Source organism: Halichoerus grypus, chromosome 2 (genome assembly GCF_964656455.1).
Source record: "Halichoerus grypus chromosome 2, mHalGry1.hap1.1, whole genome shotgun sequence".
Lineage (NCBI taxonomy): Eukaryota > Metazoa > Chordata > Mammalia > Carnivora > Phocidae > Halichoerus > Halichoerus grypus.
Window position 1 is genome coordinate 196513312 of NC_135713.1, and position 22486 is coordinate 196535797.

Consider the following 22486-nt stretch of genomic DNA (forward strand, 5'->3'; position numbering starts at 1 on the left):
TGACCTGGTGCAGTGGACCGGCCACGAGCAGGGCCACACGCAACTCACTTGGGACAGAGCCAACTCGAAAAGCCATGGTGCTATGGGCAGGTGCTTTCATGAGAGGCGTCCATAGAGAGGTGGAGGAGGAGGTTGGGGAGATATTGGTCAGAGGAACAGTGGAACAAAGATTCTGGGGTTGGTCAAACCCGGGCTTTCATATTTACAAGCCAGTGGCCGTTAGGTAAGTGACATGACCTCTCTTGGACTCAGTTTGCACATCTGTCTGATGGGAATTCCTTCGTTAGATTGTTCTGAGGATTAAGTGGAGTTTCATGTGTAAAGGGCACAGAACAGGTGCTGAGGAAATCTTATTCCCACCCTTTCTTCTTTCCTAAGGAAACAAAGAGGTTCTGGAAGCTTGTGGGGGGCCTCTTTCCTCTGCAACATCTTGGAGAGAGGGAAGGAGGAAGAACCAGAGGAGCAGGAATAGCGACAGCCCTGTGTTTAGGGGGGCCCAGAAATGCACGGAAAGCTCCAGATCGAGCTACCGTATAGGAATAATTATGGCTGCTATTTTTGTGCATTTGTTTAATAATGTTAATTTGGCGACAGCCTAATATTATAACATCCTCTCCCACACAGAGGTGGCTTTAGCTCCCTATTCTCCAGAATCCATTTGCATTTTTCCCATTGGGTTTAGGGCTTAGGAGCTGATGACTCATAGCTGGAGAGGCCTCCAGGAAAGTCCCCTCTCCACGTGGGGGCAGGAGCTCCTGGCAATGTGCCCCTGTGACAGGTGAACCACCCAGCCTCCCTGGGAATGGCCTTCCAGCCTTGCCCTGGGCCTCTCAGAAAGCTGACAAGGAAGTGGCCTTTTAATCAGGGCAGACTTCTTAAAATTTTTTAAAAATGTATTCATTTGAGAGAGAGAGCATGAGCAGGAGGGAGGGTCAGAGGGAGAGTAAGAAGCAGACTCCCTGCTGAGCAAGGAACCCCGAGTGGGGCTCGATCCCAGGACCCCGAGATCATGACCTGAGCCGAAGGTAGATGCTTACCTGATTGAGCCACCCAGGCGCCCCAGGGCAGACTTCTTAGAGGAGAACTCGTGGTGGTTAATGGCCTTGGAGCGGAGAAAAGCACAGGGGCCAGAAAAAAATCATTGCACTAATATTCACAACTCGGAGATTTGTGTTGAACATGAAGAGGACATCAAAGAGTGGCTTCTGAGTGAGGGCTGGCAAAATGTTACCACTAGTGGATGTATTTGGCTGAATCAACCCAAATGTGCATCCATTCTAGACTGGGCACATCCATTCAACAGGGCACATGCAGCTACAGAACAGAGTGATCACCAGGGTACAGAAACCAGACAGCAGATGAGGGGGAATTTCTCTGGAGCTATATTCCAACTCATCAGTGAAGAAAGAGGGACATTAGAGGGACCAACACTTTGCAACCACCAATGAAATAATGGATCTGGACCATGACTCTCAATGGCCACTGACTTTGTGCCTCCTAATTTCAGATGACAAACTTAAGGAATTCTTGAAGTGTGTTATTATTAGCATTGTGATTTTAAAAGAATCCTAGTTTTTGCAGATAATGGTGAAATATTTACAGAAGAAATGATGGGATGTTTGGGGTTGCTTCTAAACCATCAGGGCTTGCATATGTGTTCATCCTGGTTGAAATTGGGTCATGGGTGCAGGAGACCTCCCTGTACTAGGTTTTCTACTTTTGAATAAGGTTGACAGTTTTCATAGTCAGCAATGTTTTTAAAATAGTGGATTTGTTTGGATGGTGAGGATATGTGTGGTTTCTTTCCCTGCTCTCATTTGTCTGTGTTTCCTTGAACTTTCTAAGATGAACATATATTCTCACCTGCAGAAGGGGACCTCTTCACAAAGTGGTGGGTACCTCAGGTTTGATGTCAGACAAATCCAGCCTGCAGTTCTTATCCTTTGGGGACCAGCTCGAGGACACCTCCACTTCCTGCTGTCTCTTCTCTCCCCTCCCTGCTACCCTTGGCAGAATGAACCCCCCTTCCTTCAGGTTCCCAAATCATGTGGTTGGCCCATCCATCAACACAAGATTTCTGATTGGATTATGTGTCTTCCATGCTAAACTGTGAGCTCTTGGAAGGCTTGGAGAGTCCCCTTCTTGGATGTGTCACTGCAGGCAAATCACTTACCATCTTTGAATTTCCTCTGCTGTAAGATAGGTATTATAATGTTCTCCTCATGGAGTGGTCCGTGGAGCCCATTGGACTGACAAAAAAGAGAAAGCTGGATCAACCTAAGTCGTTCTTAACTAGGAACACCCTCCCGAACCCTTGCAGAGAACAATATCTGGAGATATTTTTGATTGCCTCAATGGAAGATGAGGGTGCTGCTGCTGTCTAGTGGGTAGAGGCCAGGAATGGCGTTAAATATCTTACAATGCACAGAACAGCCCCCACAACAAATATCCAGGCCAAAATGTCAATGGTGCTGAGGTTGAGGAATTCTGGGCTGTTTTAGGGGGATGGGGATATAGGGGCATTCGTGTTGTGGGACTATAAACTGTAGCCTCCATTCTGAAAAGCAAGTAGGCAGTGTTTGGTCAAATTAAGGGCACACATATTCTGTGATGCATACATTCCACTCCTTGGTTTTCCAAGGAAATGGTCACAGGGGTCTGTAAGGAGAGACTGATGGCCGTATTTTAGCATGCTGTTTGAGTGGTGGGAAGTTGGAGGCAACCTGACCCAAGTGAAGACTGGAGGAATTGGGGTCAGATCTGGATGATGAGCTCTCGACTCTGGTCTCTTAATCCCATTTTCCTGGTATCTGTCACTGGGATGGTCACTGGGATTTAGGCAAAAGGCAGTGATGAGAAGCAATGGACTACATGTTCGTGGAGAATAACAGAAGCATCATAAAAGCAGTGTTAATTAAAAATTGAGAAATGAATGACATAAGTAATGCAGAACCATTTATTCAAGTTCAAATTACACGCAAAAATCAACAATACACATCTAAGGAGCACATATAAACAAAAAGATACAATATGAAACACATTTGAGTGGTTGCTCCTGGGGTGGGAGAAGAAAGGAAAATGTGCATGCATGAGAGGAAAACCAAGAGCCAAGCCTTTGTGGGCCAGTGATGGCCGTGCACCATGAACCGGAGAGTATGATTAACTCAACTCTGCTCTAGGGTTTGGAATAAATACATAAAATGAAATCATGTAGGATAAACTGCCTAGGATAGCAGCTGGCATATAGTAGTTACTAAATAAATGGTAACAATAGCCGAAATAACATATTAGCACTAATTTAGTTATTAATAGGCTAACAGGGTAAATTATTAAGAATGCTTTGATCATCTCCTCATCTCTTTTTTTCTCCCCCAATCCAGATAAGAGAATCCACCACTGTTTCTAAGGACCCACTGAGGGAGAATATAGAGTATCTTTCCAAGGGGACAGGTTGGAAGGAAGTCCTTGGAAGAGGTCAGGGAGAACACTAATCCCAAGGGTGTTCCCCATCCTGGGAAGGAAATGAGCCAGGAAGTGTAATAGGTGGGCTCCTAGAGTGATTGAGACCAGAGTCCCTCAGAGGGCCCAAGACGGGTGGTGGAGTGGTGTTTCTGAGGACACTGGACGCCAGGTGTGGATGTCCTGCCTCTGGAAGGACCCTAGCACCTACCCTGGGCTGGGCTTTGGGTTTCCAGCCACCTGATAGCCTCTGTCACGGCCTCCCCATTGGATTCCTGGGCAACCCTTGGGGACATTGAATTTCTCGCCATCTAGTTAAGTGGTGGCTCAAAGTCAGACTTAATTTGATTGAGAAAAATAAGGTGACATTTGTCACATTTAAGTGTGTTGAAGTAAAATTCATTTGTGCCACACTTTTTTCTTTGCACCTCGCACAGCCAGCAGCATAGGAGCTCACACATATGGTGTTTCAGGAAACATTTTGTTGAGCAAATGGAAATATTCCCTCCTCCTCTCCAGCTGGTGGGCTTCAGACTGTCGAGGTCTCCCCTCCCATGCACTTACACTGGCTATATACTTCACAGCATCCTGGGATTCAGCCCGGGAAATGGGACCTGGAGGCCCAGAGCTCATGCCCAGGATCTGAGCCTGACTCCCCAGCACTGTGTGGGTCAGGTCGTTGGGTGTACCAGATGACCCTGGTCATGCTCTCACGAGTCAGACCAAGCATGCGCTGTGAGCCTTCCTCCAGGAGCTGGCAAGCAGGGAGAGTGCAGTGAGGGGCCAGCACGCAGCAAAATCTGGAGCTGTGCATCCATTTCCAACATCGGTTGTGTGAAATAATAGAAAATACATGTGTTGGTCTCTGCTCTGCTTCCTGGCACAGAGCTCCTAAATCCCTTGGAATTTCAGTGGTGATAAGAGAGTCCTTTGTGCTCATGAGGCAATTCTGGGTGGGCTCCTGCATAGTTTCGGGATGAGGGCTGGTCACCAGAAAGACCAAGGCATGATTAGAAGCCTGGAACTCTCAGCCTCACCCCCCCCCATCCTGTAGGAAGGGGAGAGAGGCTGGAAATTGGGCTGATGATTGATCATGCCTACGTGATGAAGACCACATAAAAATCTCTAAGTAAGTAAGAGATTTGGAGAGCATCAGGGTTGGTGAACACACTCACATGCCCAGAGGGTGTCATACTCCAATTCCACAGGAATAGAAGCTCCTGCATTCAGGACACTTTCAGACCTCGCCCCATGTACCTCTTCATCTGGCTGCTCATCTGTATCCTTATCATAACCTTTATTAAATAATAAACTGGTAAATGTAAGTGTTTCCCTGACTTCTGTGAGCTGCTCTAGCAAGTGATTGGATCCAAGGAGGGAAGTCATAAGAACCTCTGATTTGTAGCCAAGTTGGACAGAAGCTGCGGGTAACCTGGGGATCTTCTTCTTGTGGTTGGCACCGGAAGTGGGCGGCAGTCTCATGGGACTAAGCCCTTAACCTGTGGGGTCTGTGCTAACTCTGGTTAATGTTAGAGTTGAACTGAATTGTAGGACACCCAGCTTGGTGTGAGGAAGAATTGCCTGGTGTAGGGAAACCCACACACATGTGGTGTCATCAGTGGTGTGAGGGTAAAGGAAGAAGCAGTGAGTTTTTCCTGCACAGGTGGGCATCATGAGTAGAGATGGGATTAACAAACAGAGAGCTTTCAGGGGAATGACACCTCACCATTCTTTCCCACTTATCTCAATAAGTTTCCTTCTTCTTACTTATCTCGATAAGTTTGGAAACTTACTTATCTCAATAAGTTTTCTTTCCATCTCATCAATCTTTGGGAAGGTGGACTTTTCTCTGATTATGGAAGTGGGTGCTTCGGCCATGCTGGGCATTAAGAATTGCAGACACCAACTATTTGAAACAAGACTTGCAGAGCATTGCAAATATTACCATCTGTGTGGTTGTGAGCCAGCCCCTCACCCTCTATAAGTCCCGGTGTTCTACGTACAGGATCGAGAGGGCTAAATGAATGCTCTCAAAGACACCTATGATGTGCCAGGCACTCCGGATGCTTCAGTGTTGATGATGATGTCTGGTGACCCTTGGCTGAAGTCATAGTATCTTAGACCGATATTCACAAGAAACTGTGTCTTAATTCAAGATGGAGAATCCACTTTCCCCAAACCTGCGAGGGACCCTGTGGGACACCATCCAGCCTGGATCATTTAGGGCACCGAGAACAGCTTTGGATTTAATATGTGGTACCCACCTGGAGCCTCTTGTGGGCTTTGTTTAGTTTAATTTCTTTGTCATTTTGTGAAGAAAAGTCATCTGAGGAGGACTTTACATTTTAAATACATAGTTGTTGTCTTTTTAAAAATAGACTCTGTAGTATTTTCACATGGATTCCATTGTATTTGATATGGGGTAGGAGGTGGATGTGCACATGTGGGCAGATTTAATATAAAAATGGACCCATGTCCACTCTGCTGAGAAGACTGTGATACATGGTCTCTTCATTGCCTGATCAGAAACCTCCAAAGCCCTCAGGCCTTGTCCTTTTTATGATTTCTCAGTGTAAAATGAATTATTCAAAGGCCAGTGATGAAGATTGGTTTAAACTTAGCGTCAGAGCCCTGAGACCATAAGGGCATCCATTTCTGAGCATCTATCAGGCCTACTCAGGGCCAGAAGTCCATCCTTTGGCCCTGAGAGTGGGGCAGAGAGCACACTGGCTCCAGAATGCAGAGTGTTGCTGTCTTCTTTCTCAAGGGCAGGCCCTTCCTGCATCCCAGTGAATACCAGCTCAACAAAGAAAGGGCGCAGGGGCAGAGAGGCTGGACATGAGCCCATGGACTTGACATCTTGCCCACGGCACAGCCTTGTCTAAAGAGGCAGGGCCTCTGCAGGTTGGGAGGGAGCAAGGAGGATGCCTGGGCCCTTAGCATCCTTGGGTGCCCACCCAGGACCATTTCCCCTTCTTTTCCTATATTTTGTTTGGGAAGCAGTTCTCCCCAACCCGACTCAGGAGAAGGGCAAATCCTGGTAGATCCAACCCAGTGCTTATCAACCCTGCTTTCACACTAGAACTGCCTAGGGAGTTTTAACAAGTTCATGTGCCTGGAAGTCAGTCCTGAGAGCCTAGAGCATGGCACAGTCTTGACATCACCTGGAAACTGTTAGAGAAACAGTGCCCAGCTCAGAACAAAATCAGAATCTCTGTACTGGGAGAACAACTGGTCAGAGCCAATAGTAGTACAGCGGATTGTGTTTTCCAAAGATGGTTGCCCCAACAGGTCCCTCTCTTCACAAGGGGACTTTGACACTCCTCACATCTCAGATTGGCAAGATCTATGTTCCTTGCCCTTACATCAGGGTGGTCTGCTGATTATGGTGGAAGGGACACCAGGTGACATCTGAGGCTACTTCAAAGAAAGGCAAGACTACCTGTGTCTTGGCATGTTCGCTCTTAGCACCCAGCTATCCTGCTCTGAGGAAGACCAGTCCTTGTGAAGAGACTCTACTCAGCCCTGGCTGAGGTCCCAAGTGGACATAATTGCCAGACAAGTGAGCAAAGAAGCCTTGGAGATGATAGTCACGGACTCTGACCCCTGGGAGATCCTGAGTGAGAACCATCTTGCTGAGCCCACTCAACCCCCCAACTGTCAGAAATAGTAATGATGTGATTGTGATTAAGCTACTGAGGTTTGGAGTGATTTGTCATGACTGGAGCATGTGGTCACCCCTTCCCCTTGCCAGATGGTGGTTTAGGAATGGGCACATGACCCCAGAGGTAGAGACTTAGGGGTCTTTGTTCCTAAGAAAGCCACAGAAGAGATAGTCCTTCTCTTCCTTCTGATGTTGTTGCATCTTGATATGACCCTTGGGATTGCTGCCACCATCTTGATACCAACCTGAGGATAAAGTCAACTCCAAGGACAGCACAACCAAGAGATGAAAAGAATTTGGGTTCTTGATGGCATCATTGAGCCTCTGAATTAGCCAGTCCTTGAACCCACACCTACTCTTGGCCTTCCTGATGTGAAAATAAAAAATACTTCTATTGTTTAGAGCAGTTTGAATCAAATTGTTACTTGCTGTTGGAATGTCCTATTTGTTGGTGCTGCATAAGCCAGAATCCAATCTCCACGAACTTTGAAAAGGGGGGATCTCAAGGCCAAAGTCAGTGAGCAATGGGGAATATCAGATATGCTCCCAAAACTGCTTCTTGCTGGTGAGGAGAGAGCAAAAGGGGTGGGAAGAAAGCCCTTCCTAGGCTAAGCACAGGATGAGGGATTGGAGGGGGGTAAGGCTGGGGTGACACGGCAAGTCAGCTCAGCCAGGGGCATAGAGATGGTGACTCTGAACCAGTGCTCAGCCCCGAGCCAGCACATCTGATCGCTGGGCACCACCAGGATTCCCATCTAAGTTCTCACTCAGGCTCACTCCCTCCCAGGGAAGACAGGCTGAGGAGGCTGTCCATCTTGTGGGTGGAGAAACTGAGGCCCGAAATATGCCACTGGTTTGCCCAGAGGCAGTAGCTGGAGGCTTGAGGTTCAGCTCTGAGATTCTTCCTCTGGCCCTTGGAAGGCTGGCTTGGGACTCAGCAAAGGAAGCTACATGTCTTATCCCTGAACCCTCAGCCCACTGGGGTAACCAGCCACCACCTCGTCTGCCAATCAAGGCCACGGCTGAGCTCCTGGCACCATTTCTAGGACGAGCTTTTCCAGGCAACTGTCAGTTCCCTCCCCTCACCCAACTCCCACCTGGAAACTTTCATATCCTGACAGACACAGTCACATTTCGGACACCTTTCAGCAGGGAAGGGTCTTTCTTGCCTTTCCTTTTGCATGAAAGTGGTGCCTCTTGACCTTGAACCTGCTCTTGAACCTCTAGAGTTGGCTCAACAGGGCCTCACCTGCCACAGTGCTGTCCAGGGAAGCAGACATTGGATTGAGAGAATCCAATCTCTCTCCCTCTGGCTGAGAGAAAGGAAGGGGGCAGCTGAGTTCTGTCTTCGAGACCTCTGTCCCCTCCTCCTCCTGCTACTCTGGGGCCTGCCATGTGTGCTCCATTATACACAATCTTGTTCTTCTTTGGGGCCCCCAAAACATCTGCTCTCTTATATAAATTCTGCATTCTTTGGGTGTCATCTGGGTGCCCCTGGCAGGGGGCAGAAGCTGGGGGTCCATCATTTGAGCTCAGCTGGGTTTTGCCTATAAAACTTAGAATCTTTTGAGCTGGAGACAGAGCCTGAAGATGATTTCATCCAACCCCATCATTATATGAATGAAAAAAGTAGGTCCCGAGGCTGCTGACCACCCACAGAAGGAGGAGCAGTGCCCGGCAGGGAACTCAGGCCCACTGCCTCCCTGGGACCAGCAGAGCAGAGGGGCTCACTGTGTGCAAATACTCAAGGACAGTCTCCCCAGGCAGAAAACTTTGGCTCAGAAGTGGACGGGGAGATTAGGCTTTAGTATACACGAGAAAGCCGAGGCAGGTCCTGGGAGAGTGTGACCTGTCCAAGGTCACAGAACAGAGGTCTAGGATCCCAGTGCAGTTGTAGGTGGGAATCCAGAGACCATAGTTCTGCCAAGAGGAAGGGCCCGAGGCCCCCAGTGCCCGTCCTGGGTCCTGAGGGGCTATGGCCCAGCTCTGGCTCACCACCCTCCACCCCTGTGGGAAGTGTCTGCTCTGTACATGGCAGCCACCGAGCCTTGCTGTCAGGGCCGAGCTCACACTTGCAGTGCACGCTGGGTCCTGGCATGTCTGGCACATTCAGTGGAATCCAGTCTTTTACCTGTACCCACTCACCAAGTGGAGCGTTTGTGTTCCAGAGGTTAATAAACCTCTCATGGGTTGTATTCGCATGTGAGCATGTATTCCCTGAGTGTGGGATACCAGTCAAGACTGGGGGGAGCACAAACAAACTCCATGCACTCATCAGGAAGATGGGCTCAGTTGGAGGGGCAGCCTGCAAAGGAACAGAGCCCGGGGCCTGGCTGTGCACGGCTGGGCCTGGCTGGGCTGACTCCCCCCACCCCCCCAACCTACCCTGCAATTCTTAAGATGGAATGCCATTTCTCCCGCTCTCCTCTGCCCTTCATCCACTTGTGATTAATTTACTGTGTCAGCTTGGCTGGGCCATGGTGCCCACATATTATTCTGGCAGTTTCTGTGAAGGTGTGCTTTGGATGAGATTGACATTTAAATCAGTGGACTCTGAGTAATGCAGATTACTCTTTATAACGTGCTGGGCCTCGTCCAATCGGTTGAAGGCCTAAATAGAACAAAGACTGACCTACCCCGAGCAAGAAGGAAATACACCAGCAGGCGGGCCTTCAGACTCAAACTGCAACTTTCCCTTGAGTCTGCAGCCTGCTGGTCTCCTCCATCTGATTTTGGATTTGCTAAGCCTCCACCACCATGGGAGCCAATTCTTTGAAATAAATCTCCCTATGTACATCCCATTGTATATCTCTGGAGAACCCTAATACACCACTTTTATTCAGGAGAAAGGAGAATTACCCAAACGTTAAGGAGGGGCTCCCCTGACCCATCACTGAGAAGCTGGTGGCTCTTATGGATTTGTCCCCAATGCCCCCATCAACTCAGTCCACAGCCCTGAAAACAGACCTTTGAAGGCCATCTGGTGGGGCAGGGGGTGTCATTGAGTCCCCCCTGGGGCAAGGAGGAGGCTGGTGAGTTCCACGTGGGAGGGAACCAGCAGTTTCGGAATTATTCTTGTCCAACCACTGGTAACCCTGAGTGCTTTTCTAGTCCAGAATTTATCAGATTTCAGTTTATTACCCTCCCTCTCCAAGTTTTTGAAGGTGAGAAAAAAAAAATCTCAAGGTGTTTTCTTCAAGTGCTTGAAGAAACGAAGGATCAGCAAGTGCATTGGGAAAGGACCCTAATTATATTTTCTGAGTTTATGCACTTTAATATTTGATTAAAACGTTTGATTGTGGAGAGAGGCTGCAAATAGGCCCCCAGTTCTGAGATTAATGGATAGACGAAAGGGAACTGTAACAGCTGTGCAATGATTGATCTATCCCCTGTCTCTCATGAGGGAAGATAATGACTTAAGATAAGCATAAACTGCACCTTCCCAAGGCACGAGGTGCTTGACTTAGCAGCCCAGCCTCCAGGCCAATAGAGGCTCATCCTAATGATGTCACAGTCAACAATCAGCTCGTGTTTAGGAGTGGGTTCTATTTTTTCCTTGTACACACACACAAGCCTGGCATAGTGACAGAGAAAGGTAGCTTAAGGGACAGAAAAGTGCATTTTGGGAGGGTAATTACATTGACCAAAACAGGAGAAAAGCACATCTAAACAACCGTCCAGTTTGGAAATGCCGCCTAGTGAGTCTGCACGTACACTAACCGATTCCTTTGCTGTGGAGGAGAACGTGGTTTCTGTTTTATTCTGTGAACAGTAACCAGAGTACAGCAGTCGTTTTAAGGTGCCAATGGCCCGGGACGTTGGGTTGGGTTTACGGTCGCTATCAGTTTCGAGGCAAGGATTGAAAAGTCACATTTGATGGCAACCTGGAGCTTTCTACACAAGGCTGAATCACTAGAGTTGGAGGCGGGTGTGTGGGAGGGAGTGGCTTGGGGATAATTTGGGCCAAGCGCCTCAGAGCAGATGGGGTTGCCCAAGGATCCATGCTTTCAGGTGATGGCTAAACTGGGACCACAATCGGCGTCTCTCATCTTCCCCTCTACTGTGCTGTGAAGCACGTGGAATAACCCAGCTAGGAAGTGACCCACTGTACCTGCTGAACTGCGTGCACCTCCCTCCCAAAGTCTTGTGTTGAGGCCCTCACTTGCAGAATCTCAGAATGTGACAGGGCCTTTAAACAGGGGATGAATGAGGCTCTGAGAATGGGCTCTAATCTGCTCTGACTGGTTTCCTGGTGAGAGGGAACGTGGACCCCAGGGCATGCACACAAGCACGGAAAAGACCGTGTGAGGACAAGCCATCTGCAAGCCAAGGAGAGGCCTTGGAAGAAAGCCAATCGGCGGCCATCTTGATCTCTGACTTCTGGTCTCCGGAACCGTGAGGAAAGAAATGTCTCTTGTTGGAGCATTTTGTTATGGCAGCTCTAGAAAACTAGGAGACTGTCTCGTCCAAGTCCATACACGTGGATGTGTGGTCTTCTGTAGAGCTTTCCAGAGCCCAAGTGTTGCCCGCGGTGGCTCTGGGACCCTGGAACCTAACGCTATCTTAGAGAGCGAGAGCAAGAGAGAAAAGCTGGCGTGGCAAAAACACACAGCGGAGAGCCCGGCCTTGTTTTGCTGCTCACAATCTCATAACCGGAAATGCATACACTGAGAGCTTGCCTGGAGAACTGGGGGGGGGTCACGTCCTGCAGTGGCCCTTCCACCGATCCTGTGGACTTCATGGAAGGTGCTTGGTACCTCCCAGCTCAGGTTTGCTACTAGGAAAATGGGCATCACCCTGCCTCATCTTCTGGAAGCATCTGGCTGCCTACATATGTCCCCAGTCCAGGAAGCAGATACTGCCCTGTATTAGGATTAAATGACAACCCCCATATATTTACGGGCATCCAGATTATTCTAAGGCTGGCTTGTTTTGACTCAAAATGCACCAAGTGTTGGCAAATCCAGCTCCAAATCCCAGGCAGCCTCTTTGAAAGCTGCCTTCTACTTAGGTGGTATAGACGTGTATCTACATGGTTAGATTTTAGGGCCTTGGACAGGAAATACTGCCCATGTGAGCAGGGATAGTATCCCCTGGGCCTGAAACAGTGCCTGATAATACTAACTCGGACCAGCCAAAATCTGAAATTCTCCTTGTGAGAGTCACTTCTTGGGTTAAGGCATTAAAGACCCCTGTTGAATATGTTATAGGGGCCATACATATTAAGACATCATCAGCCATTAACACCTCTTTGTGACTTCATCAGTGTGGTCTCAGACCCACTCTGGACCCCTTAGGGACCAAGGCCAGGGCAGCTGAGTCCTGGTGGGAGGAGAGGAGGGAAGATTCACAGCTTATGGGGCAGAGGGGAGGGGAGAGCCCAGGAAGGTGTGCTCTACGGACTGGTGTGGGCAACCAACAAGGATAAAGGATTTCACAAGGAACACTGCTTGGCAATGCTGAACCAGCCAGACCTCCATAGGAGAGTCACCTTTTTGGCCTGATGGCCCAGATCATGAGCAGGAGGGCCAGGCTAGTTGGTAGGCACACAAGTCCAGTTGGGTCTGTGTAAGGAACTCGGCCTGGGGCCATGAAGTTGGGTGTGTAGGGACAAATACACAGCTGGAGCAGCCAGTGATTGGCACTCAAGAGGCGGGGCCACACCCATGCTCTCAGCCAATCAGCTTGCCCGCTGGCTCCAGACTCCCCGACACCCACCCTGGGGCAGTTAGAGCTACTCTGGGGGAAGCTGTGGAGACAACATGGGTCAAGTGACAACAGCGAAGCGCGAGGACAGCCTGGGCCTGGCAACCAAGGGCCTGGGGCTCACAGGCCATCAGGGGAGCACGGGAAGGGCTATCTGGCTGTCCACAGTCCAGGGAGGAAGGTGGCGAGGCTCAGCAGGGGGAAGATGACATCTGGTCATAGTCGGGGCACTTGAGCAAGGCTGGGTAGTTGCTGTTCATCTGCAGGGAGGCGTCACTGGAGATGTCGGAGGGGCTGCGGCCCCGGACCCAGGCGTCCGGGTGTAGGAACTGGCCTGAGTAATCCGAGCAGTTGCTCAGGCGAGGCCGGTAGAAGCCGGGGTGGGGCCTGTACAAGTCCTCGGCGGTGTACCGCTTCATGAACAGGTACACGGACATCACCCCCGCGCTCTACAGGGAGGAGGAAGCAGAGGGGCGCTCACTGCTGGGGCCCTGCTCTTGCTCCCCGGCTGGGGGCCGGGGTCTGCACAGGACGCGGCCACCGGAGCAGCTGAAGCCCCGGGACAGAGCGGGGATGTCCCGGACAAGCGGGCCCGGGGAAGGTGGGAGAGTGACACGTTCTGGGGAGGAAGAAGGGCAGCAGAGAGGGTGGGGCTGGGGCCCCCTGCCTGTCGGGGGAGGTTTACCTCCGTCAAAAGGAACGAGATGGCAGCGAAGGCGAAGGACCACCCGTACTTGTAGTTGAAATAGGTCTCGGCGTCCTTGGTCCTGTTGAGCATCTCATCATTGATGCCAGAGATGTAGAGCACGAGGCCCACCACCAGAGAGAGGCCTGCGTCAAGGCAAGGGGCCGCTTGGTGAAGAGGCCCCAGGGCCTTTGCTGATGGAGCACCCACCTCCCCTTGGGGTTCAGGAAGAAAGCCTCATTTGGGGCTTGAAGGAGAGCAGGAGCTTTCCTCCTAAAGACCTTGTTCAGACCATTACCTTCTAGGAAGCAGATAGTTGCAGGGAAGAAAGCTCCCTGTCCAGCCACCTTCTGAGCCACGGAAGCCCCGTGGCTGTCACCCCACCTGCCCACCCATGAGGGTCACCTGTCAGACGTACTTGCCTGAGCCCTGTCCCCAGACTTTCTGGGTCACTTGGCCTGGGCGGGGGCCCTGGCACTGGGTTGTCTTAAAAGCTCCCCAGCTGATGCTAAGGTCAACTAAGGGTGCGAACCACTGAGCTAGCAAGTGGCCTTCGGTAAACTGAAGAATAAGAGAGGCTCCCTTGGCAGAGGCAGCCAGGACCTCCGATCCCTATCTCCTTAACATCCTTGTGGAGACTAAGTGGCCCACGGTCTTCACAGCGCCACTGACCATGGGGGAGGCATACTGAAATCCTGAGGCAGGAGGGGTAAAGTGAGTTTGTCCAGATTCTGGAAAGCGATAACTCAAGAGGCCATTGGGGCCCAAACTCCTGCTCTCTTGTGCAAGTGACTGCCTCAGGCACCGGTCCCTTGGTTAGTTACTGTCATTGAATTAGGACATAATTAATTACTCTGTTTTGAGCTGTTCAGGGTTAATTCCACTCACATGATTAAACTAGGGCATCTTGAAGGAGGAACATTAGAGGAAAAGAGGTGTGATTCGAGCCTTCCTTGGCACTTAATTCATGCTGCCATCATTGCTGGCCCAAGGGAACCTTCTCTGTTGTTATCATTAAAACAACTTCGCGTGGCCCCATTCATTCTGATAAGAAAATGTTGAGAAAAGGAACCTAAACTGGCTTGGGAATCAGGTGGCAATCAGAATACCTGGTGCCCAAGAGCTATTCTTACTGCCCTCCTCTCCCCTTTGTCCCTTCCTTCCTTCTTCCTTCCTTCCTTCCTTCCTTCCTTCCTTCCTTCCTTCCTTCCTTCCTTCTTCCTTCCTTCCTTCCTTCCATCCATTATCCAAGCCATCCACCTACCCATCTTCCATCTGAGCATCTCCTCCCTAGGCCCTCCCTTGTCAATGTGTCCAGGGCTCCAGGGCACCTAAAATACATGCTCTGAGGGTCACTCTTCTGTCTGAAGTATTATCTCTAAAAGCAAAGGTCCTCCTGAAAATGTATAGGTCACCTTAAAGGGGAGAAAGAACCTATCTTTATTTCCCACATTCTCTTGCCTTCTCACTCTGTGCACTCCCTGTGAGTAACCTCATCTCTACCCATGGTTCCCTCTCCTACTCCCTAAGAGGTTAGCTCTTAATCTCTATTTTGGGTCCAGGCCCCCTCCACAAGCCTCTGACCTTTAGCAGTCTTTGGGACACCTCCTCCCAGATGTTACATGGACACCTCAAACTCAGCATTTCCCACACTAAACTCATGAACTTGGCCCAAATTTGCTTCTTCTCCTGTGGTCTCTAGATCAACCATGGATGCGTCATTCACCCACTGCCTAAACAAGAATTTGGTACCATCCTTGACTCTTTCCTTAAAGCCTAGTCCTTGTCCTGTTGAGTTTATCTCCCAATGTCACCTGAATCCTCTCATTTCTCTCTTCTCTCCTATCATCCCCTTTGTGTGGGCCACCATCACCTCTCTCCTGTGCTACTGAAATAGCCCCTCACCTGCTCTCTCTGCCCCTGTCTTGCTTCCATCCTTCCCTCCATTCCCCAGAGTGGTCATTTAAAAATCCCCAAATATGATCATATCGTCATCCCTTAGCGCAAAATCCTTCTGAGGTTTCTCACAATGTCCCAAATCCTCAGATGCTTTCCCGTCTCCCCTCCTGCCACATTCCACTTTACACTCCTGCCATAAAGCGCAATGAACTCCCCAATGCTTTATCCTCTCTCTTTCCTCCAGGCTCCCTTTTCATCCCCACTCTCAACCTTACTCCTTTACCTAATTCCTACTCATCCTTCAGCTCCCCTTCTGGTAGTCTTATCTGACCAACCCCTGGTCTGAATTTCAATCACTGCTCTTGGCCCCCATAGGAGTCCTTGCTTGTCCTGCTATGTTCATATTAGTAAATCTACTTGTTTATATCTCCCATGCTGCTGACGTTTTTGTGGGCAGTGATGCCAGCACCAGAATAAGGCCTGGTAGATATAATTCATGAAGGAATGAATGAATGAATGAAATTCAACCTGGTGTCTCTCCAGGAAGACAGATTCATGTTTAAGGGACCTGGGTATGGGTGTGACTGGAAAGTCAAGGGGACAATAGGAGTCTCCTGACGATAGCTGAGGGCTGGGAGTGAAGGGGCCATGATTCCAAAGGTAGATTGTACTTACCTTTCATGCAAAATCAGGAAGAAATAGCCCCTTCAAAAATAAGAATGCTCATTATTGGTAGAACCAAGAAGTCAGAGGTGGTGACAATGGGGAGGGAGGAGAGAGCCCCGGGTTCTAATCCCAGCTCTCCCCCAGGTGAGCCTATCAGGTCTTTCCTCCTCTGGGGGTCATGGATGGGCTCGAGGTCATCAGAGGCCTCCCTCACTCCAACTCGGTTCTACCTGGGGCACAGACTCAGCTGCTCCCATGCCAGGGGCTGACCCACAGCTGTGACCACACTTCCCAGAGCAGAGCCGTGGAGGAGTCAAATGTCGAGAGTCGAGAGTGTGTGAAAGAAAACAGTACAACTTACCTGAGAGAATAAAAAAGATGCCAGAGACAAAGGCGAGTATTGTCCTGTGGGGACGGATGTGTCCGATGTTGCTCAGGATAAACCCAATGAACATGAAGAAGAGGCTGACCAGGGGGAACGGTGTGGCCGAGCGAATCATTTCTAATTGAGGGGACAAGAGGACACCGTCAGCCTCCCGTGGCCTTACCTACTTACCTCCCCTCCCAGGTGTTCCTGGAAGTGTCTGCCAGCTGGTGCCCAAAGCCCCCTGGCCTGCATGAGTTCTCTGGGCTCCATCCCCTCCTTGGGTGGCCCAGGGATCTCCCAGTGCTGGCAGGGCTTGCGTCTCTGAGGCAGGGCTGGGAGGGCTGACACTGCCAACATGCTTCTGTCTTCTCTTCCAGCACAAACTGCTCCCTCCTGGGCAGCCAGTATGGCAGCCATGGAAGGGCCTTGTCACTCACCTCACTTCCTCTCCTGGGGTCATGCACCCTCTCCACGGGCACAGGCATCTATCTCTGAGGGGTGCTATAGACAGTTCCTGGCCTCTGTTGTCTTCAACTTATAATTACTTGGGGGATGGTCTGCCTAATGAATGTATCTTGTCTTTGCCCTTGGTTCCCAAGTGAGAACCTCCAAATCCCTGGAATTTCCCAAGTGAGAAGAGTGTCCTTGATATTCATGGTGGGCCCCTCGACTACCCCTGAGATTCTTCCAATCAGCTGACTCAGGACAGGGCTGGAAAGACCAACCATGTGATTAGATGGTTGGGGTTTTGAGCCACGTGATCCAGGCCTGACTCTGGGAAGGGGGGAGGGGTCTGGAGACTGTGTTCAGTCACGTGGTGGACAGCTCACTCAAACACGCCTCCGTAATGAAACCCAATAAATACTCGGCACCAAAGCCTGGTTGGGTTTCCTGGTTAGTGAACACATCCACGTGTCAAGATGGTGAGGCATCTTGATTCCATGGGGAGAAGACATAGAGGCTCGGCATTCAGTGCCCTCCCAGATCTGGCCCTATGTGCCTCCTCATCTGGCTGGTCTTGATCTGAACCCTTTATAATAAAACTGTGATAGGAAGTATAGTGCTTTCCTGAGTTCTATGACTTGCTCTAGCAATGTTTTGAACCTGAGGGAGTCACAGGAACCTCTGACTTGTAGCGAGCTGGTCAGAAATGCCGGTGGCCTTGGGGGTCTTCTGAACTTCCAGCTGGTGTGGGAAATGAGGGAAGTCTGGTTGGGGGACTGAGTCCTTAGCCTAAGGCTAAGGGGTGATTGTATCAGAACTGTATTGCAAGCCCACACTGGGGTCAAAATCGACCCTGGTAAGGCAAAGGCCATGAAGTCAATCTTCTTGGGGGCCAGAGAGTTTGCATCAGTTCCCTGAGTGCGTGGTTTGGATGCGTAGGGTGGAGCCCTCGTGAGTGGGATCGATGCCTTTATAAAAGAGACCCCCACGGAGCTCCCTCGCCCCTTCCTCTGTGTGAGAACACAGCAATAAGGCACCAGCTATGAGCCGGGAGAGGGCCCTCACCACAATGTGATCCTGCCGGCCCCTTGATCTTGGACTTCCAGCCTCCATGACTGAGAGAAATAAATTTCTATGGGTCAGAAACTACCTGGTCTGTGGTATTTTGCTACGGCAGCCCCACACAGACTAAGACACGAGGCAGAATGCCCTCTCCCTTGCCTGGGCCACAAGACTTGGAAGACTCCAGCAAGCTGTCATCACCACTGGAAGAATAATCGGCAGAGAAAGCTCTGGTGAGCTGAGGCCAACCCCACCAGCTGATTCGAAGGGCATTAGTGCTTGAGAAGCAAGCTGGTCACCCTGCCTCTTCCCCCTGCCCTGCTCTGCTCTGTCTAGCCAGTGACCCAGGTCAGAAAGTCTGAGGCACCTACTTAGAACATTGACTGTGGACTCTGATGTCAACTGAGTGTTCATGGGCATCACATACTCTATGGTGAAGCAGCGTCCCCGCTCCTCACCTGTGAAGACAAGAATCATTTGCATTTCCAGGTTATTCTTGAACATGGATGTGAAGTTCATACATTCAAATGATATCCCCAAATGCTTCTGGGATCTTTGGCCCACTGTGTTTGCGCCTGGGCTGGATCTAAATCTCGGGGGTCCCATCCCTGGCTAGTGACCCGCAGTAGGGGTGGGGGTGCCTCCTGACATCACATCTTTCCTGGAGAAGCAGCACTGTGAATGTGGACCCAAGCACCAAGAGTCACATGAAAAGAAGTCCGCACTACAAACTTGAGGTTGAGTGACACATCCGGTGGCCATCTTGTTGCTTTGGGGCAGACTCAGCTGATGATGGCACATGGCTGGCTTAGATTCCCCAGCAGGGATGTCATGGAACAGAACCCCCAAAGCCTTCTCAATCATTTTGGAAGCCAGACCCTAGTGACTTCAAATTCTCCTTCAGATTTAAGTAGAGACTGATGCCACATAGTTTTGGAAAGTGGGAGGTGAGGTCAGTGTCAGATGCCATTTCCAAAGTCACCAGGAGGCCAGGCCTTGAGGTGTCCTCCATGCTGGATGCTGCTGGGCGCCAATCACCACCCTCATTTTCCAAAGCCCTACTATAAAGCTGGGAGAACCACATGCTCCCTCTGTCCTGTGTACATGTAAAATGCCAGGGGCCCTTCTAGAAAGGCTCAGTGATCACCCTGTGGGGATTCCAGCCAGCTCAGGCTTGCGACCAGTCTCACAGAGCATGGAGATGCTCTTCTTGTGCAGGTTGGTTCTGGGCCATGATAAAGGGATAAAGACAAAGTGCTTGGAATAGCAGCTCAAGGGTTCCAGAGAAGTCCTCGAGAACTGGAGGGAGGCCCAGATAGGTGGGATCAAAGCCTGCACCATCTTGCAAATTTGGAAGGACGTACACCTGGGTTTTCTCTTTCCCATTTCACGGAATTGGAACAGGGAAAACTGCCAAGTCTTTCCCATTCTGTAAACGAGTGGACCTGTAATGTTGAGTCAAGGAGACTTACTTTGCCTCCCTGGGTCTTCATTTGCTTATTTGTAAAGTGGAAATAATAAGTCCTGCCTTGGAGTATTGTGGGGAGGCACTGAGATCAATAATTCCACGGGCTAAGGCACACAAGGGCGGTTCCAGACCCGTGGGAGGCCAGCCTCATTCAGCTTGGGAGGCAGAGTACGGGGAAGTGTGGGGAAGGTGTGGCTACATTCATCTCTCAGGTTGGAGGGACACAGGTCCCAGGGATGACAGGACCTGCTCCTGGACACTGTGACTCAGGGTTTACGTTTGGAATGGGCCCTGGTTGCTGCAGGGAGCCCCACCCAGAATTCACGAGGGCCATCTCTGGTGAACTGCCCCCTCCCAGTGGGGGCATCTCTTCCCAATGGGGGCTCTCGGGCAGGTTTTCCGGGGCGGCGGGGCAAGGGCTGCTCCTGTCTCTGGGAGACGGCTGTCCCCACCTGGGGTGCCCTTACCTGCGAGGAAGCAGACACGCCACAGGCCCGAGTGCAGGGACATCTTGATCTCCATGCTCTGGTTCTGGGGCAGGACCACGCCCTCCTCCAGGTAGAGCCAGTAGTCGGTGCTGACCGCGATGCCCAGGAGACCCAGGCCACAGACAGCAAAGACGCTGCTCAGCAGGGTCAGGGCCTTCCTCCCGCAGCCACTCATCTTCCCAGAGGTTGCTGGGCAGCCTGCGGCCAAGGAAGTGGGCTCTGGAGGCAGGAGAGAGGGTAAGCCTCTGAGGAGGCCAAGATGCAGGGCCCGGAGGAGGTAAGTCAAGTCAACCCCACTTGGCTAACCGGATGCAGAAAGGCCCATAGGCCAGCTCCTGGATGCCAGGCCACTATGGGGGTGCTTCCTCTCCCCCTGAGGAATTCACAGCCTTCTGGACAGGCTACTACAAGGGTCCCCCTTTCCTCTCTGGGAGCCCCCCTTGCTGGATAACACCATTCATTCATTCATCTGCAGCAACCCACTGTGCCCACATGGAAGACAAGATGAACAGCACACTCTCCTTGCCCTCGAAGAGTTCCCATTAGAAGAACAAAGGTACCACCAACACAATTAAAATGCAGCTTGAGATCTCCCACGGAGGCATGAACTCTGTGGGGGTGGACTTCTCTGTGTTAAGAAGGACTCTGAGCAGGATGCAGAGGGGGAAGCAGCAGTGGCCTCAAGAAAAGGCAGAGGGGCAGAGAAGGCCTCTTGGGAAGGTGTCTTCCTCACGGACTCTAATGAGTTGTAGTTCTGGGTCAGCCCAAGTCAAGAAGCCACACCACAGTCCAAACCCAATGGGCCTCTAAAACCATCTGACCTTGCGGGCTCGGCAGGTGGTATTGGCGGGAGCCAGCTCTGAACCAGCCAGAGGCCGAGAGTCTATGCAAGGGGAGCCGTGAGCCCCCTACTGATACTTGCCACGACCAGGTGTGGGCTCGCGCAGGGAAAGACTGACAGTAGGGCAGACAGAGGCCAGCCTCTACAGAGCCCACAGCCCAGCTCAGGGCTTCTGGACACTGGCCGCAATCTAGAAACATCCAGGGAGCATCTAAAAATCCCTCCAGCCTGGGTGTCCCTCTGAGGGATTCTGGGGCAGCTGGCCTCCTACGGGGGCAGGGGTATCCTGCAGGTGCTCTCGGCGATTCCAACGTGCGGCCCAAGTGGAGAACGATTGATCTTTGCTCCTCAGAGTGTGATCCATGGACCAGCAGCATCGGCCTCACCCCAGAGCTTGTCGGAAAGGCAGAATCCCGGGACCTTCCAAGTTTCTAAACCAGAATCTGTATTTTAACAAGATCTAGGTGAGCTGCGGATCTGCTGAAGTCTGAGGGGCTCTGAGCCAGCAAACAAGAAACCACGCTACAACGCAGTAAGTGCTATGATGGGGAAAGCCAGGATATGATGAGAGCCCAGAAGAGGGTCACCTAGGGGGCTGTAGGGGGCAGGCAGAGCCATTTCTAGAAGGGGAGGGGGCCGGCAGAGCAAGTCATATGCCTGCAAAGTTGCCAGGCCGTCAGCATCTCTCACGGGCCCTTTTGCCGTCAGTCCTACAAAGTCAGGAATTCTGAAATGTTAATGGTCAGGAAAGAGTCAAGTGCCCCAGCGCCTATGATGGGGAGGTGGGGTCACCCGCCTCAGGGCCCTATCCCAGCCGAGACTCGGGTACGTCTGGGCTGAGTCCGCGGAGAAGGGACAGAAGCCACGCTCAGGTCAGGAGGCTTGATTCGTCTGTGAAGTCTGAGCTTGTTGTGGGCGAAGGGGAGGAACAGTGGGTGCTCTGCGCAACAAGGGGGATGAACTGACCCCAGTTCCATAGCGCCGGCCCTGCCCTATCAGCTGACCGCGGCAGAGTTGACTCAGCTACGGAGCAAGCCCCACGCTGGCTTCCTGGGGGTGTGCGTGAGAGCCTGGGGGCAAAGGCCTCCTGTCCACCAGGCCGCAGAGCACCATCCTTCCCGTACCGGCTTTGACAAAGGAGGGAAAAAGAAAGTCCCCAGCCAGCCCCACCAACAAGCCAAGTCGTTCTGCACGCAGTGGGGTGGGAGGAGGGGTGGGACGGCTTGGCTCCCGACTGGGTTACGCGCATCTAATAAAGCACCTACTCTGCTCTGTGACTCCATCATCACGGGCAGAACCCCGGGGTCCCCGGGGGAGGGAAGGGGGGTGGGGCAGGCCGCCTGCAGGAGCCCCAGGGAAGTGGCCGCCTGGACTGCTGGGATGGGTAGTGACGAGGGAATGATAACTAAGACTTTTATAGCAGTTTGCAGTACTTTCCCTCACTTCTGAGGCTTGCAAAACCCTGAATCTGCCAGAGGGAAGGGAATTAGAAGCCCACAGGTGGTTGGGGGGGGAAGGGAAGGAGAGGAGAAAAAGGGATTCGATCCCCAATGAGAACAACAGCTCTGTATGCTGCGAAGAGCCTTGAAGGGAGAGGTGGGACGCCAGGACACAACCCGGTCACTAACTAGCTGTGTCGTGTTGAAACAGTAACCTTTCGGAGGGCCATTTTTTTCTCGAAGAGAATAACAATAAAAGCCAAAGTATATTGAATGTTCTCAACTGTTAGGCATTCTG

The 22486-nt window shown here is 51.2% G+C and overlaps 1 protein-coding gene across 5 annotated transcripts in view; it reads right to left on the minus strand.

The window, feature by feature from the left end:
- Positions 1-10649: 10649 nt before the first annotated feature.
- The window catches only part of CACNG5 (calcium voltage-gated channel auxiliary subunit gamma 5), a 39971-nt gene continuing 28134 nt past the window's right edge, over positions 10650-22486 (minus strand). For 3 of the 5 annotated variants that reach the window (XM_036106831.2, XM_036106830.2, XM_078065959.1), the window contains 5 exons: positions 19888-20127; positions 18324-18410; positions 16441-16581; positions 13515-13660; positions 10650-13278 (listed from right to left, as the gene is read on the minus strand). In XM_036106831.2, coding sequence (XP_035962724.1) covers positions 13021-13278; positions 13515-13660; positions 16441-16581; positions 18324-18410; positions 19888-20083 — 828 coding nt within the window. In that variant the 5' untranslated portion in view covers positions 20084-20127 and the 3' untranslated portion in view covers positions 10650-13020. The remainder of the gene's footprint in view (positions 13279-13514; positions 13661-16440; positions 16582-18323; positions 18411-19887; positions 20128-22486) is intronic. The other 2 variants (XM_036106832.2, XM_078065960.1) reach the window with 1 other exon arrangement.